The 17,141-nt window shown below is 34.7% G+C and overlaps 1 protein-coding gene across 1 annotated transcript in view; it reads right to left on the minus strand.

Annotated features, from left to right (window-relative positions):
- Window positions 1-5,722: 5,722 nt before the first annotated feature.
- The window catches only part of drd2b (dopamine receptor D2b), a 74,165-nt gene continuing 62,746 nt past the window's right edge, over window positions 5,723-17,141 (minus strand). The window contains exons 5-8 of the mRNA XM_048190045.1: window positions 16,756-16,955; window positions 13,581-13,667; window positions 9,893-10,238; window positions 5,723-9,790 (exon numbers count right to left, since the gene is read on the minus strand). Coding sequence (XP_048046002.1) covers window positions 9,594-9,790; window positions 9,893-10,238; window positions 13,581-13,667; window positions 16,756-16,955 — 830 coding nt within the window. The 3' untranslated portion in view covers window positions 5,723-9,593. The remainder of the gene's footprint in view (window positions 9,791-9,892; window positions 10,239-13,580; window positions 13,668-16,755; window positions 16,956-17,141) is intronic.

Genomic DNA, 17,141 nt, shown 5'->3' on the forward strand with positions numbered 1-17,141 from the left:
GTTGAAAGAAGAACTGTAGTTTGTTACTGGAAATCATGAGACTGAAGTCATACTTTGTTACTTCCCAATACTTATGTGCAATTGGCAGGAATGCATGTGGGACGCATCTTAAAACCTTTCTAGACATCACTGAAGGCTGTGCTGCATTGGGATTACCGTCCACGGTCAAGTCAAACTCCTTTATGTCATTGGCAATGAATACTTAATAAAGAGTCAAAAACAGAGGAGAATTCAAGTAATAGTTAACAGTGGCCTGTAAATAATTAAAGACAAGTAATAAATGATTAATGTTCTTCATAAAACAAGTGCATAATATGTCTTTCTGTAACAAGCACAGTATGCTCCACATTACTTCAAGGCAGATAATTATAACAGGACTGAAAGAATGGCTTCTCACCCAAGCAGGAGAATGCACACTGGTATTTTTAGCCGGGAGAACAGTGTTTAATTATTTCTGAAGAAAGTGCTGTAAGGATGCTTTGTTTTACTGAGTGTCTTGGCATCCCCACAATGAAGCATGTAAGGAACAAACGAGATCCTGCTGATGTATGAATGCATGCTGAGAGGAGTACCAGCTCATTCTACAAAATGCCATGCCCCATGAAGACAACATGAAAAAAGACAGTTTAGCTTATTAATTTAACATGTTATTATATGCAAGTCCCATTTCCGCCTCAGTGTCAAAAATAAAAGAGGTAGCCTACTTGTCAGATCGAGTTTACAATAAGAAATAAAGTCAATGGCAAGATTTAGAGTTAAAACTGGAAAATAAAAGTGACGATAAATAAATTTATTGTGAGATTTAGAAATCACAATGGTGAGATACAATATAAAGTTGCAATTGTGAAAAGTAACGTCTCAGTTGCGAGATTTAGAAAACTCCAAGGTAATTTGCAGCTTTGTGAGATAAAGTTACAACTTTTAATAAACTTGTGAGATAAAGTTACAACAAAATAATCTTTTAATTAATTTCTAGTAATTTAGATTTTATATTGCAATTCCTGTAGCTTAAACTGTAGAGTATGGCGTTTAAAGTGGCAAGTTTATGGTTTTGAATCCCAGGGAATGCACAAACTGAACTGTAAGTCGTTATGGAGAAAACCTGCTATAAAATGCAACACAATTTGTAAAAATTTTATGTTTTGGCAAATTGTTGGCTAATCCGTATGCATTTGTATAATCTCACTGAATAGTACAATCTGCTTGCGCCCCAGTGTAAACATAACGCTTATGTTTAGGGGTGGAATTTCATGCTTGCTTTTTTTTCTAAAAATGTTATGTTTTTGCATGGTTCACACTGTACAAATTCATACAAAATAGTACCTTGTAAAATAGTTACATTTTCTGGTAAGATTGAGGTGGTAAAATGCATAAATGACTGTAAGTCACAATGAACCCTTTCCCCCTAAAACAAATAAAAGAAGTGCAGTCCTTTTTAGCATAAACCATTTTAGCAAATCACACAGGAGTTATTATCCATACAATAATAACTCCTGTGTGATTGCTAAAATGGATTTCTGTGGACTTCTGTAGGCCAAGGATGGCATTTGTTCAATGACATGGAAATAAATCAAATAATATTAAATTCTAAAACCACTGTTTACAATGCATATCCAGTACTTTACACTTCTGCTATAATAATGCAATGTCTTTTTAAAATAAGCTTTTCTTAATGTTCCCAGAAAATAAATGTGATTAATTAGATCAATTAACTAGCATATCATGTAATTAAGTCAATTACGTTGGACTGCCCTAAAAAGAAACATTTATGTCCTTCTCAGGGCTGTCATCAGGGGGATAGGGAAATGGCTGGCAGGATATTAAACAGTACTACTTACTGTGCTGTGAAAAAACAGGCAGACATCAACAAAACATTTAAGAATGCCCATCGCTCAATTATCAACCAAATCAAATTACTGTGCGACTTCTAAAGCACACTGGAGAGAAAAGATACATAGATACATTTTTATTTGTTTTAGATAACGTTGACTTCGAAGTGAAATGTTTGATATACTGGTTTTTGATGAGAAATGTTTGATTTCATATTGAAATATGAATATCTGACATTTGATTGCAGACTTTGGTTGGCAAATCTGAGCATGGTTTGTCACATTGATGAGATCTATAAACAAATTAATGTTTTATTTGTGGATCCAAAGTCAGTACGCTTTCATTTTTCTAAGCTGAGCATTAATTTTACATAATAGTGATGTTGAACTTTCTTAGTTTGTCTAACTTGTGTATGTGACTGTATACATTTACTTCTGTACACCAGAACAAGTTGTATATTCTGACCAAAACTTCACTGAAAAGATCACTAATCACTCTAATGCTGACTTCTTAAAACATGACAACTTTTTTTTTTTTTCAACCAAATAAAAAAAAAAAAAATAATAATCAAGCTAAAACATCTAATAATTCTGAATAACAAATGTCAACATAAGTCCTAATGTTTTTAAATATCATGAATTATTAAATATAAAGTTTTTGGGGAGCACCACATGGCCAAATTATCTGATATCTTAAGAGACCCCCCCCCCCCCTCTCTCTAAGAAATAATAATAATAATAATAATAATAAGTGATTAATTATGCCAAACTACTTAAAATGGTTCCATTCTCAAAATTTTAATTCTTTTAATGTAGTTTTATCTTCATTATATCAGGGCAGTTGACATTATTCAACTTTTGACTTTGTGTCCCCAAAAAATCTATGAAAAAAAGTCATTTTATTTAAAATCACATATTAATTTCATTAAATACATTTTTTCAAAAAATGGGTGCCGCACCATTTGCCCCTTTGCTCTGCTCTGATCTGCTGACTAGGAGACACAACGTAGGAAAATAAAAAGATCACACTTTTTAAAGCCACTGTGAGTGGTAAAGCAGAACTAATCTCACAAAGATGTGTAAAAATGCCATACTATTCTGTGCAGGTTGTTCCCTGGAGCTAGAAATTCTCAGGTCTCTCTTTGCCACGAGGCTTATGAGGATTATGGTCTGCTGTTGACACGTCATTTAAAAAACGTATCTGGGGGCAGTATATTATTGACTTGTTGGCTGTTTGAGAAGGTTTGGTTGAATTACTAAAGGATTAGATCAGAGCATGTGGCCTCCAAGGGTCAGTCCCCAGAGATATTGACTGTGGGAAATTAGTTGAACTTGACATCTCCCTTTAATGGTGCAGAAATGTACCATCTTCCAGCAAGTCTCCACTCTCCACCTCTCAGTCTGTTTGTCTCTGAGGCATTCATCTGAGGTTTAATCATGATCATATGACAACTTCAGAGATGGACAGTTTGACAATCCAAGTGGTAGTACAGGAAGCGTATGTCTTAGACCTTCATCAGACCATCATGTGGAAAGTGTCCATAGACGCATGTGGGGGAGTTTAATTGTCAAGAGGTGCATGGGGTGGGAAACAGTCAAATCTTCTGTGCAGTGACTGTGAATTTGATATGTGGACTTGCACACTATAATCACTTTTATGTCTGGCTATATTTACAGCTTCATTCTGTGAGGGTAGGCTTCATTTTGGACAGTCAAGGATAATTTGGATTTGTCATAATATTGGGCATTGGACATATTTGTCAGTGTTATTTTATTATCATTTATAAAACGGTTAGGTCCTGTCCTTGATTCTGATTAGTCAATAGCTGTGTTTTATTCATGATAAAACACGTCTATGACCTCTTCACCCAACGGTTCTGTGTATCACAACACAACACCCTTAGCAACCACTCTTAGCAATGTAAACTGTTTGTTCTCAATTAAAATTGTTCATTGAAGCTTACTGTATTATGTAGAAGAGTATTGCGAGAAAGAGATCGAGTGAGCGAATTTATTACCTGCATTCAGATTTAGCATTTTCTTTCAGGTCAGTCCTATGTTCATAATAAAAAAATCTGTTTAAATATCCGATGTATTATCTTGTCCTTTTAAGAGTTAAGGGGTTTTCCCATGACTGACAGCGCTAGACAAAGCATTTGTCAGTTGCGTCTTGATCCGTGTTCACAACAGTTCAGTCTTTTCAATGTAAAAGTCTTTGCTACTACTGACTGAAACACTTATAAAGACAGTCTTTGCTGCCATCTAATGGCATAATAATGTAACTTCTGTTGCAGTTCACTGTCAGGGACAATTTTTTTCCAGCGGAAGGAAGGCTTTTAGTGAAAGTATACTTCATGAAAGTTCCATTGATGCATATTTGTGGCATTCATATTTGTATTGTGTGGTAACCGTTTTATAAAAGCATCGATCGCGATAAAATCACGATACAGCACAGCCTCGAGTACCTTATTGCTTATGTACTGTTATAGTTTTTGTTCATTTTTTTGTTATATTTTCTGTTATATTTTCTATACTATATATGTTTATATAACTATATATGTTTGTATAGTTTTCATTTAGTTTTAGTTCATTAGTTATTTTAGTAGCCTACTTCAACTAAACAAAATGAAAATGTTGCAACTAACTTTGAAATACCTTAATGTTTATTGTGATGTATTTTTAAAATATGCATAATATTTTGTTATGTACTAAGAACAAAAAAATCATAAAACTGTGAAACATAGTTTAGACAAATATAAAAATGCACTTTAGGTCATTTCACTGTTCACTGGTCTGTTCATATGGCTTCAGGAGAATTGATTAAACCACTTTTTGGACTTTGTCTAATGTATGGCAAAAAAGCACAGAAACACTCTTGAAAATATCATTGTGCTGTCAGAAAAATACAAATAATACAGGTTTGGAATGACATGAACAAATGGCGACAGATTTTCAAACGATTATTTTAATATGTAGGGTTAGGGGTTCTAATAATAATAATAATAATAATAATAATAATAATAACATACTACCTTAAACACTGCTAATAAACAACAACATATAAGAGACCCTCCCTCCTTCTTTCAAAGAACTTCGAAAAATACTTGATTAGAAAATTGATACCTTTCTGTCATAGCTTTCAATTACTGAATTTATCAAAGATTTGCGAATGCACATTGTCGATTCCAATGTCCTAAAGTTGTCAATAATCAGTGAGAATAATCTGTGACTGAAAGCAATTTTAGTTTCAAGGCCTCCACTGTAATTAGCTTCAATCCATCACTGAAGTGGGTGTGTACTTTTAGATGGTGGGCCGTAATTATGAGCTGTCTTGGTGACTTGCTGCAGCTCACAATCTAATCATAGCTAAGCTTCCAAAACCTCCACCTGCCCTCATACAAGACTCTGTGACCACATTCCCATTTATACAGCACATTCATTTATAATTATAACCCCTTATTCTTAAAACTTTTTTAAATCAATAAGGTTGTGATTATAGTGATTAAAAATCGCAAAACTGTCATTGAAAACAACCTTGTTATGGAGAATAAGATGCTTCAAGTAGCCTAGATGATTCAGTCTTCATTTCCCAAATATGCCCTGAATTTGCAGGGTTAATAAAATGCTTTCTGCCACTGTATATTCATGTTACCCATAATGCCAGTTAATTTCATCTCCACTCTCTGTTAAACATTGACCTTTTCTTGCATTAGCTTTATTTTAAAGTAATGTCACACTATTTACGAGCCAGCATAAATGATCAATGTATGGCAGATTACCCCTTCAAACATTATTAGAAGCCTATTAATAACTACCCAACAAATAACACTTATTTCCTTTGACTTAAATATCAAAGTAGTGAAAGTGTAGCAGGCCTTTTTGTACAAAAAGACTACTGGCAATGCCTGACATGTACTTTTATTCATTCAGTATTTACATTGCTATTACAAAATATCTGACATACCATAAACTTACATTTACTTGCTATGTAAAAGTTGTCCGTTTGCATTTTTTTTTTTCCAAAGCTGAACAAATGGATAGGACTTGATGTACAATGACAAGACCATGTTGAAAAACACGTACAGATATTGTGATTAAAAACTGTACAGCATTTACATTCCATTATATTTGCATGAGCACATACTGATAAAAGTATTGATTAATTCCTGATCGAAAACAGAGGTCATTCTTTAAATAAAGCCATAAAACAACATACTGTGATTCTTGGGTTGGAAATGCACATCATGAAAGAAATGGGGATTGTTGGTCACTTTTTCAACAGCAAATTATTTAAATAAAAGCACCATTAAAAAGTTAAAATAAACAAACAAGTAAATCAGGTGTCAGCAACCTATGGTGTAAATTGGGTCGGCAACTGAGTTAGGAGCCTAAATGCAATTAAAGTGTAAGATTTTAACCTGCTCTAGTCAACAAAAGTGTGCAGCTGCTAACCATTTGCAGACCTCTGCGTGCATGTTTTTTTTTTTTTTTTTTTTTTTTTTTTTTTCAAAATTCAAACAATCACCATGTTCTCCCAGCTGTTTGACGTCAACACCAATAAAATAAATAAATAAAATAAAACATTCTGCACACTAGTTAGTTTATCCAGTTTACAGTGTTTATAAAAGGTTACAGACATTTCAGCTAAAAGCTTCTTTAGTGTTTTTAGTCCCCTATTGCAGATTGTATAAAGAATTTAAACTCCGTATACATAATACTTATTATTTCAGAAACACATCACAGGTTTAAAACCCATTTTTGTGAAAGACAAAAAAAAAAAAAAAAAACTTACACTATTTATATGATACTCATCAGATTGTGATTAATCATGTTATGACAGGTAACATGGATCATCATGCTTCAAATATAAAGTGTGTTAATTTTTCCAATGAATATAAATAAACTTTTAAAAACATACTTATAATTACATAATGCATTTTTTTGGGGTGAGTGGGTGAGTGAGTGAGTGGGTGAGTGGGTTGGGAGGGGGATTAACTAGAAAAATAAAAAATGGCACTTCATGACAAAACAGCCAACCCAAGTAAACAAACTGAATAGCTTTAGCACACTTTGTTTAAAGAACAGTGCCAAATTGCATCTATTTCAGCTTGAGAGCCCATAAAACACCTAAATGTAGGCACTCATTGTGTCATAATGTCTTACAATGTCCATCTACTGGATCTGCATGTTTACATGATCACAATGCAATAATAAGCAAATGATGACGTAGAGCTGAAGTGTGTAATTTTTGTGCCACTAGTCACCAAATGGAATTGCAAGAAAAATTACTGTTTTCAAACAGGTTTCCTCAGATACATCCCTCGACTTCCATTGGTCAAATGACAATGTCGTTACACCAAACTCGCGCTATTGGTGTAGCCAGCGTTGCTGTGTCCAGCTGGTTGTTGACACTTAAAGGAGCAATGTGTACATTTTAGGAGGATCTATTGATAGAAATCCAATATAATATACATAACTATGTTTTCAGTAGTGTATAACGACCTTACATAATGAACCATTTTGTTTTTATTACCCTAGAATGAGCCATTTCCATCTACATACACCGTGAGTCCACTTACATGTTAAGTCGCCATTTTGCGCTGACATGTTTCTACAGTAGCCCTAAATGGACAAACTGCTCTACAGAGTGCGTTTGCTTGACTGGCTTCTCTCTGCTGTCTCAGATGACGACATTTTTGTCCTGTGTTGGCCACCGTAGCTTCTCTATATTGCAATTCGCAACCTCACCGCTAGATGCCACTAAAATTTACACACCGCACCTTTAATCAATAAAATGATTTATGTCTATTTCTTGAACCATAGATCCTTTTCTTTCTGCTGACTACTTCTCAAATGGGGTTAAAATGTTATAAATTTTATGGATAAAATTTTATAAATTACACCAGTAATGACTTTCTCAGCAGAAAGAAAAAAGGAAACTCTGTTATAGTGCAATTATATCCTTTATCTGCAAGAATTAATGGTCATTATCCTATATAATAAAACACTATGTACTGAAACTTGAGAAATATGAATGCAAAATAAGATTTTTCGATGAAGGCTCCCTCAAAACATGATAAAAAAACAAATTAAAAAACAGATAATGTGTAGATCTAGCAGTGGATATTTCTGGCCATGTTTAAAATGGAACACAGCTTTTATCATTGGAGATGTCCTTTTTTCCACAAATAATTTGTGCTTTATTTTTTTCCAACCACAAAAAAAATGATTTGTCACATGTCAAACCAAACACCTATTTCAGTGAACATACTAGTATCAGACAGAAAAACAGACACAACTTTATATAGCTCAGATACATTTGTGTACTTGAGATGTACACAAAAAATACAAGAGACATACATTGGCTGCAATTTAATGTGAAGTACCAATGTAACGTGCATGATCATTTTTGTCATGGGCTTCAATAAAACTATTTAAATCTTATTTACATTGTCCTTCATAGTCGGTAAGTCAAAGGCATTCATTTCTGTTTGCTTAAAGGTGCACTCAGTAATTTTTCTTTTTAAAAGGAAACATTATAATTTCTTAAAGTTTTACACAAAGTAATCATTAAAAAATAATGTATGCTCTGCTAAAAGCTGTTTTATTTTACATAGAGTGGGCTGCCTCATAGGGGCAGACATGTTGAGATCACATGACTAGACAAATCTTGGCTGTTATCAGACACTTTCACTCATGAAATAAATAAATTACATCTGACTGCGAACAGCACATTTTTACAACAAGCATAGCTAAACTGAAACCTTTTTGCTTAAATTGCATAATTCTGCACTCCAGGCCCCTAGGTGTCAGTATACGTCCAAGACGACCAGCGCAACATAAACAAAACATTACGGAGTGCACCTTTAAAGTCGTTATGAAATCAAAATTGACTTTGTTAGATCGTATTAGTAGTCTTGTGGTGAACAATTAATCCGTGCAAGTTAATACACAGAAATAAATTGTTTGTCATGGTAATCTTTAATGAAAATCTGAAAAGTTACTTCCTGTCTAGAATGGCGTTTCTTCTCTAATGACGTCAGTTTGACGGCTTGGGTTGAAAATGCTTAACCACTCCCCTCCAACCGTTAGTCTACTATGAGAGAGAGATGGAGAGGAGGTGCGTTAAGGTAAAACCCTGCCCTCTATTCAATATTCCGTTTAACTTGGAAATACGTCACAACACTGGAGAAAAGTCGGTTGCAACTTCCAGTTCACGGGGACTTTAATATCTTTGTGTTCTGGCTTTATAATAACGCAAATAAGGTATTTTCACCTCATTTATACTTTATAATAGCTATCTCTTTATAATAATTTCTCAAAACAAATAAAAATTTGTGACTAAATAAATAATACTTGAATAAACAGAGCTGTAAGCATTTTGTAACCAGTTGCTCACAACTAAATTGATATAATAGTGTGATTTTGACATTCAGGTCCCTGCTTGCATAAAAGTCTCTGTGGCAACATCCAATTTTCGATCTCAAATTTACTTCAATTCTTTAATCGACAATTAATCACATTCACACTCCAACTCCAAAGAGAATAAACACACGTTTGCACACTCACTCCACTGCCAGAAATAAGACGCACAAATAAAACTCTACATTCATTTGAACCTTCATTGTCTGTAATGAGTTTTTCCGCTCTGCCTTAAAAGCGTGGCTTTGTAAATCCGTCATTTCACATGGCAGTGAAAGATGGCACTAACCTCTCATGAAATTTTCCATCTCTCCTCCTCTACGCGTGCAGTGAATAATGTCCTCAGCAGTGCAATATCTTTATGAAAGCCTTTCTGAACTCCACATTGAAAGTGGTATATATGATGGGGTTGACGGCGCTGTTCACATATCCCAGCCAAGTGAAGGCATTGTACATTTCCAGTGGCACCACACAGCTCGTGCAGTGAGTTTTCAAAATGTGGGTAATAAAAAAGGGCAGCCAGCAAATAATGAAAACACCTGCAACAGAGAAAATAAGCTGAGGTATTCTGAGGACAAGACCTCAATCTAGGACTTACTGCTGAGCAATACTTATATAAAATGACAGCATCGTGACCTCACCTAGAACAATGGCCAGCATCTGAGTAGCCTTCTTCTCTTTATGCTGAGATATCTTCCTCTTACTCATGGTTTTGGTCACTGTAGTTAGCGTTTTGCCATTGGGCAGTGCCTGAGTTTCAACAGGTTTGGCTTCTTTAGGGATCTGGACCTCCTTGGTATGCCCATTTTTCTCATCTCCATTTGACTGACATTCACCATGGGAGGGAGAGGCATGAATGGGGCTCGGGTTGGCCATCAGGTCGACGACCAGAGTGGATGCCTGTTTCTTTTTCTCTGGAGGGCTGGTGCCTGCCACGATATCCACCCCCACATCACCACCCGGGTGCAGGACCTCCTTTATCAGTTGCTGTTGAAGATGTGTTTTTCATTAATTGTGTAATGAGACTTTGAATCTGTACTGTATGTCATGTACTAGTAGATGAACATGGGAAAAAGTACAAAAAAATTGAAAATGATGTTACGTGTGAAAATAAAAAGGGTATTTGAGCTTATTTGCTCTAACCTGACAGTTTCTGACAGCGGTAATTGCGTAATTGGTGACCTTATGGCCTCTCATTAACTATTCACATTTAAAGTAGTTGCTAAATCAATGCTTATTTAACACAGGCAGCCTGTCAACACAGATGTATGACTCACAGTAATCCAACTTTAATCCATCTGATGTGATATATGACTCACAGTTATTCAACTGTAACAAACATGCAGTTCGTGAAAGAGACATATCCACAGAGTTTACCTGTTATACTGTGTTTATTAATGTTTTTTTAAACCGTGGTTTTAAAAAAACAATCTTTATCTTCTACTAAACACTGTTTTTCCATGTTCCTACTATTATTTTTTAATGTAATGAGAAACAAAATTTAAAAGGCTGTCATGGACACTAAGAGTGAATGTGTCTACATAATGTTGTTTGCAAAACCTGGGTTATCTCATTCATAGGTATTCGAACATAAAGTGTCCACATACATTTTTGAACACTAGTATGAAGCCCCTAAGGGGACATGGTGATGGGAAAAAATATATATATTTTAATGTTCACTCACAAAAGTTTTACGTTCCCTTGAGAAACCTTGCATTTGCTCAAAAAACTTCAGTGCAAATGCACTGACAAATAATTTTTCCTACCATCTCATATTTTCCCATCACAATATACCCTTAGGGTCTTGGTGTTTGAATACTGAACAGAACAAGATCTAAAATATAAATTTACTTATGTACAATTTAAGAAATACTCCAGAATACTCAAACACAATTGCACGGCTAGACTGTTGTTTATGAATAAATGACAAAGAAATAAAGTCCATTTTAATGGCATGAAATAGGGGTGAATTCAGGTTGATTGGGACCCAATTCATGACAATCCTCATGTCAATGGCAAAAAGTGTCCCAATCACCCTGAATTCACCCTATAGATGGGATTAATAAAAGTAAAACAATTTGCTCTCTTTGTATGGCTAAATTAATAAATCATTAACAAGTGTGAAATAACTTATATATAAGATAGTCCCACATGCCAAACAAATGCCATTTGAGCCAGTGTTGTGCCAGTGTTGAGCTGGTTGGTATGTTTAAACAAACTGTTTGTTGCGCCACAAAGACTGATGGGCATTTTCATTAAGAATAAATTGCACCCACCATGCTGACTGCACTGGTTTAGCATCCAATTCACAAAGGAATTATGTATGTCTTCATCTGGCTTCAATTGCTGCTGCCATGGTCATTAAAAAGTGCATTCAAACATCTGTGTTTTTATATATATATATATATATATATATATATATATATATATATATATATATATATATATATATATATATATATAAAACAACACACACTACCAGTCAAAAGTTTGGAAACATTACTATTTTTAATGTTTTTGAACGAAGTCTCTTATGCTCATTAAGGTTGCATTTATTTCATAATAAATACAGAAAAAAACGATAATATTCTGAAATATTATTACAATTTAAAATTATGGTTTTCTATTTTAATATACTTTAAAATATAATTTATTTCCGTGATGCAAAAGCTGAATTTTCAGCATCATTAGTCCAGTCTTCAGTGTCACGTGATCCTTCAGAAATCATTCTAATATGCTGATTTGATACTCAATCAATGTTGAAAACAGTTGTGTTGCTTAATATTTTTTTGGAACATGTGATACTTTTTTCAGGATTCATTGATGAATTTATTCAAAATATAAATCTTTTCTAACAATATAAATCTTTACTATTACTTTTTATCAATTTAACACATCCGTGCTGAATAAAAGTATTAATTTCTTTTGAACGGTAGTGTATATTGTTACAAAAGATTTCTATTGTAAATAAATGCTGATATTTTTTTAAACTTTGTATTCATCAAAGAATCCTGAAAAAGTATCACAGGTTATAAAATAATATTAAGTAGCACAACTGTTTCCAACATTGATAATAAAGCAGCCTTAATGAGCATAAGAGACTTCGTTCAAAAACATTAAAAATAGTAATGTTTCCAAACTTTTGATTCGTAGTGTGTGTATATATATATATATATATTATATATATATATATATAAAGTGACTTTTAGACTTCAGTGTAGGAACTGGGGTAGGAACTGTTTTTAAATCTGGCATTGTACTTAGTGAAACTGTTCTTAAGTCTTGGTATTGTACTTGGTGATGTTAGGTTTGCATGCAGCTGCTTGGCCATGGAAACCCATTCCACAAAGCTCCTGCTGCACAGTTTTTGTGCCGATATTAATGCCAGTGGAAGTTTGGAGCTCTTCGGTTATGAAAACTGCAGAGCACTGGCGACTTTTACATACCATGCAACTCAGCACTCGGTGACCCCTCTCTGTAACTTTACATGGTCTTCCACTTTGTGGCTGAGTTGCTGCTGTTCCTAAATGCTTTCACTTTCCAATAATACCACTTACAGTTAACTGGAATATCTAGCAGGGATAAAATTTCATGAACTGACTTAAAAGCGGCATCCTATCACAGTACCACGCTTAAATTCACCCATTTTTTCACACGTTTGTAAATGTGGGCTGCATGGCTAGGTGCTTGATTTTATACACCTGTGGCAATGGGTCTGACTGAAACGCTTAATCAGTAATAATAATAAGGGGTGTAATCAATAATTAAGAGGTGTGTCCCAATACTTTTGTCCATAAAGGGTATAATAAGTCTTCAAAGTGAAATAAATAAAACAGATCATAAGAGTATGTTGTATTTGTTCTACTTCAAAATTTCATGTTTAATTCAATGTGTTACCGCAGGCTAGTAGATGTGTTTACGAGAGAGAAAATATAGACAATATTCATTTAAATATTGAAGACAAAGGACAGTTTTAGCACTAAAAATGCTAAAAATGGTTAGTAAACCCAGGTATTTGACATACCACACTGAAAAAAGGTAACCTAAAATGGTAACATCTAAATTAACTGATTAATCAAAAATATTATGTAATATAGCTGAATTAACCTAAATATTTGAATTTATAGAACTAAAACTATGTGGTACTTAGACTTCCAAATGACCGGCTCGTTTTTCTGTACAAATTTTGTTTTATAACTGCACTCCTTCCCCATAATGAGGCAAAGAGCACTGGGGTGTCATTGTGTTAATGTAAAGGCGGATGCATACATTAATCTACAAATATATCACATACATTTTTTACTTAATTTATAAGTAAAACACACTTACTGCTTTCTTGTTTTTGGCAGGTAAACCACCGTTGGTCTTAATGATAACTGTGCAGAGTTTCACATCTTCAGGATGAGTGCACTTTTCCTGTGGCAGAGGTAATAAGAATTTGATTCAGCATGTGGTCGACATTAAATTTCAAAGGCAGCATGGAGCCTTGGAAATCATTACATCTTGTTGACACACAATGCAAATAAATCCACTGAACACAAAAGAGCCTTTCCAGCACTAAAAGGGGAATGAAAAAGTGATTGCTTCAGTAATTTGTTAGTACCACAAAAAGTCCTTGGGACTTAAAACTAGACGGCTGAACCCATTGATCCAAAGTGGCCATTAAAAACAGCTGGTGTAGGAAATCGATGACAAAAGAGCGCAAAGGTCAGAAGAGAGAAATAATTTGTAGCACTTCTGCATTGTGAAGAAAATAGAATATGAAGAAAGGGTAACCTGTATATCATATACGCAATACACAGTGGGGATGCTGAAATGAGACTAGGGCTGCGTGCGTCTATACTTATCTGGACACATTTGAAAAAGCATCATTTTCTCTAAGATTTGGCCTTCCGTCCATACTGAGATGGCGTTTTTGTCCTGTGAAAAATGAGCTTTTTGAAGACGCTCTCCCAAGTGAATAAATTTGAAAATGCCATTTTCGAATTGTAGTGTGGACCTTGAATATGAAGGAATTCGAAAATGTTTAGTCATGTGAACCATATTGTACCAATAGATACCTATGTTTATACCAGTATGTCCCTGCTATGTGCTATTCACATTCACAGTGTTGCTAAAGATTTGTACAGTTTTCATATTACAGTGGCGGGTCATCATTGTAATTAAGTCAGAAAAAGACATTTGATATAGAGTGCTATAAAGCAAGATAGATAATAAGTTTTAAAAAGGTTATAATTCACCTGTATGTGTTTTAAATCTTTGACGCAGACAGCATTTTAATCTTTTGTTTGCATAAATTACAGTGGATTCATGTGAAATATCAACCCACTCCTAAACGTCCTTTACATAATCATCATTCGATCCCTCCTCAGTGAACTGTAAAGCCGCAAAATGCATAGATGGCAGTAATGGACAATTTTAGTTTGTGATCTAATAAGACGCCACGCTGCTTCAATGCACTGCAGGCTCGCCAAAACGCAAAACGGAATGTAGCTTTTGGTCACGGTTACACAGCTACTTGTTGGAAAAAGTAGTTAGTTACTGGAAAAGCTACACTGTTTTAAAAGCAACTGAGCTACCGTCAAGCTACTGAAAAATGTAGTTAAGTTAGTAGCATCGCTACTTGTTGTTAGCTATTCCCCAACATTGCCTGAAAGTACCAGTAAGTGGTGGGATATTCAGCTAATAAAATGATTGCGCCAGAAAGAATATTATGAGAATTTCAGTGTGATCTCATGAGAAGACGTGTGTATTTTTACATCGTGTGGTTCTACCACACGTACATTTACTTGCATTTTCATACACCCAAAAATGTACAATATTGACGTATTTGTAGCACTAAAATGTAAAAGTACTTATGTATTGACAGCAATAAAACAAATTATTTACATATCTAAGTGTGGATGTGTATGAATTCCCATATATTAATATTAAAATCAAGGCATTAAAGTTTTTTATCTGTTGTATTCAATTGTCATATCAATACGTTTTTAGTACCATTTATTAAATGCAGTTTACTCATAGCCTACTTAATATGAAATAACATTTCTGTTCATGACTTGTGCTGCAAATTCGTTTCGAGGATTACATAATGTTAAACAAGACTACACTTTAAAACCTTGAAATGAACAACATTTCTCTAAATGTTTAACCATTTTGTAATATTTAGTTTGTTTGCTGTGAGACACAGAAGGTGTTTTCTCCTATGCAGAGACAGACACCAAAACACAACATAAATTCACAAATCACATCAATTTTATTTATTTACTGCACTCCAAATCTTTAGAATCCATATGTTTGCAAGGAACAGATCCAAATTCAGCCCTTTATCCATCAATCTTCATCTTCATTCTCAGCAGCGACTGTCACTGTCAAAGCCTGCGCTCGTTATGATTCAAATTAAGTTGCGCCCTCCCCACTAGAAGCGTTACGACATGGTTTATGGCATTGATATTGAACGCTCATTGGTTCTCACCTGCCTCGTCACAGGATTGCGATATGCCGTGTTTCAGTGGATTGACATTTGAAATGAGCGTGCGTCTTCACAGAGAGAAGCCGGATTCATATTTTCATGGCTTAATAACTTAAATTCTACTCTGCATCCCATAAAAACAACTATTACCACCAGAGAGGACTGCAACTGCAGATTATGCTTGTTTGTCTGTTATTCTTTTATTTAGAATAGTTCGTAGTTTTAAGAAATGGTTATGGGTAGGTTTAGGAGTAGGTGTAGTATTAGCGGCTTAAAATATCGTTTTAATGCTATATTGTAACTAAAAGTGTCATTTTCCTGTACTTTTCTGTTCATTATGTTTAATTCTTTTAATATTCTGTATTGGTATATATTTAGGTTTGGGGTGGGGTTTAGGAATCTTACATTTATCTATAAAATGATAAAAGGGAAATTATACATATATCTTTATGACATGAAAGATTCGTAGATTCATTTTTCACTGTAAAAACCTAAGTATTTTTATATTTAAATGCTGCCAATACGTCCATATTGTGTCTCTGAAAGTTACGTATTAATACCTACGTATTAATGAGACCAGGCTGAGAATTTTGTCTAGTCTCTCTGTCATCAAATGCTTGAAAATGCTAGTGTGGACAGAGAGCATTTTAAAATAAAAACGCCATTTTCAGGTTAATGTAGATGTAGCCTAAAGATAAAATCATTATTAATTTTCATCTGCATCCCTATTAAGATATACATCTGCCATTAGCCAAAATCAAGCATTAAATTAAACTTACAACTGAACAGAATACCGTAACATAGGACTGATTCCAGGGGCGAGTAAAGGTTTTGGGGTTACTCTATCTCCAGTAGTGTCCTGTAGGTCCTGGTATTACCCCAGAAATTCTATAATTAACACTGAAAGCTGCTCCCCAAATTTTCTAGAAAGAGGCCAAGTCCTTTTGTAAAATGACACTGACACCATGTCTTGTCCTGTGGGGAGTGCTGGGTATTTTCCCTGAGGCTACTGTCTCACATGGTGAACATCACCTTGAGAGAGGGCTGAGCATCAGCATCTGTCTTCTGGCAGCTCCGTTTAGTGTTGACCCGTTTCCGGCGCTTGCGAAGAACTACGTAGATCTGCACGTAGACGAGGAGGGTGATGATGAAGGGCACGTAGAATGACATGATGGAGGAGTAGACAACAAAAGCAGGGTTGGCGATTTCACACACGGCACCGTCCCGTGTAGCTGAGAGAGAGAGAGAGAGAGAGAGAGAGATTACACAATTAATTATGGTTGCAAAACTAATTAGTTCAGTGAGGCACTGGCAAAAGCCCGTATGGCAAATTTCCCATATCAAGTGCAAATTAGCTCTAGATTATAATTAGATTAGCAACATACTGGAAAATGTATAACAATATGACAAATGTGTTG

The sequence above is a fragment of the Megalobrama amblycephala genome, linkage group LG4, assembly GCF_018812025.1.
Source record: "Megalobrama amblycephala isolate DHTTF-2021 linkage group LG4, ASM1881202v1, whole genome shotgun sequence".
Classification (NCBI taxonomy): domain Eukaryota; kingdom Metazoa; phylum Chordata; class Actinopteri; order Cypriniformes; family Xenocyprididae; genus Megalobrama; species Megalobrama amblycephala.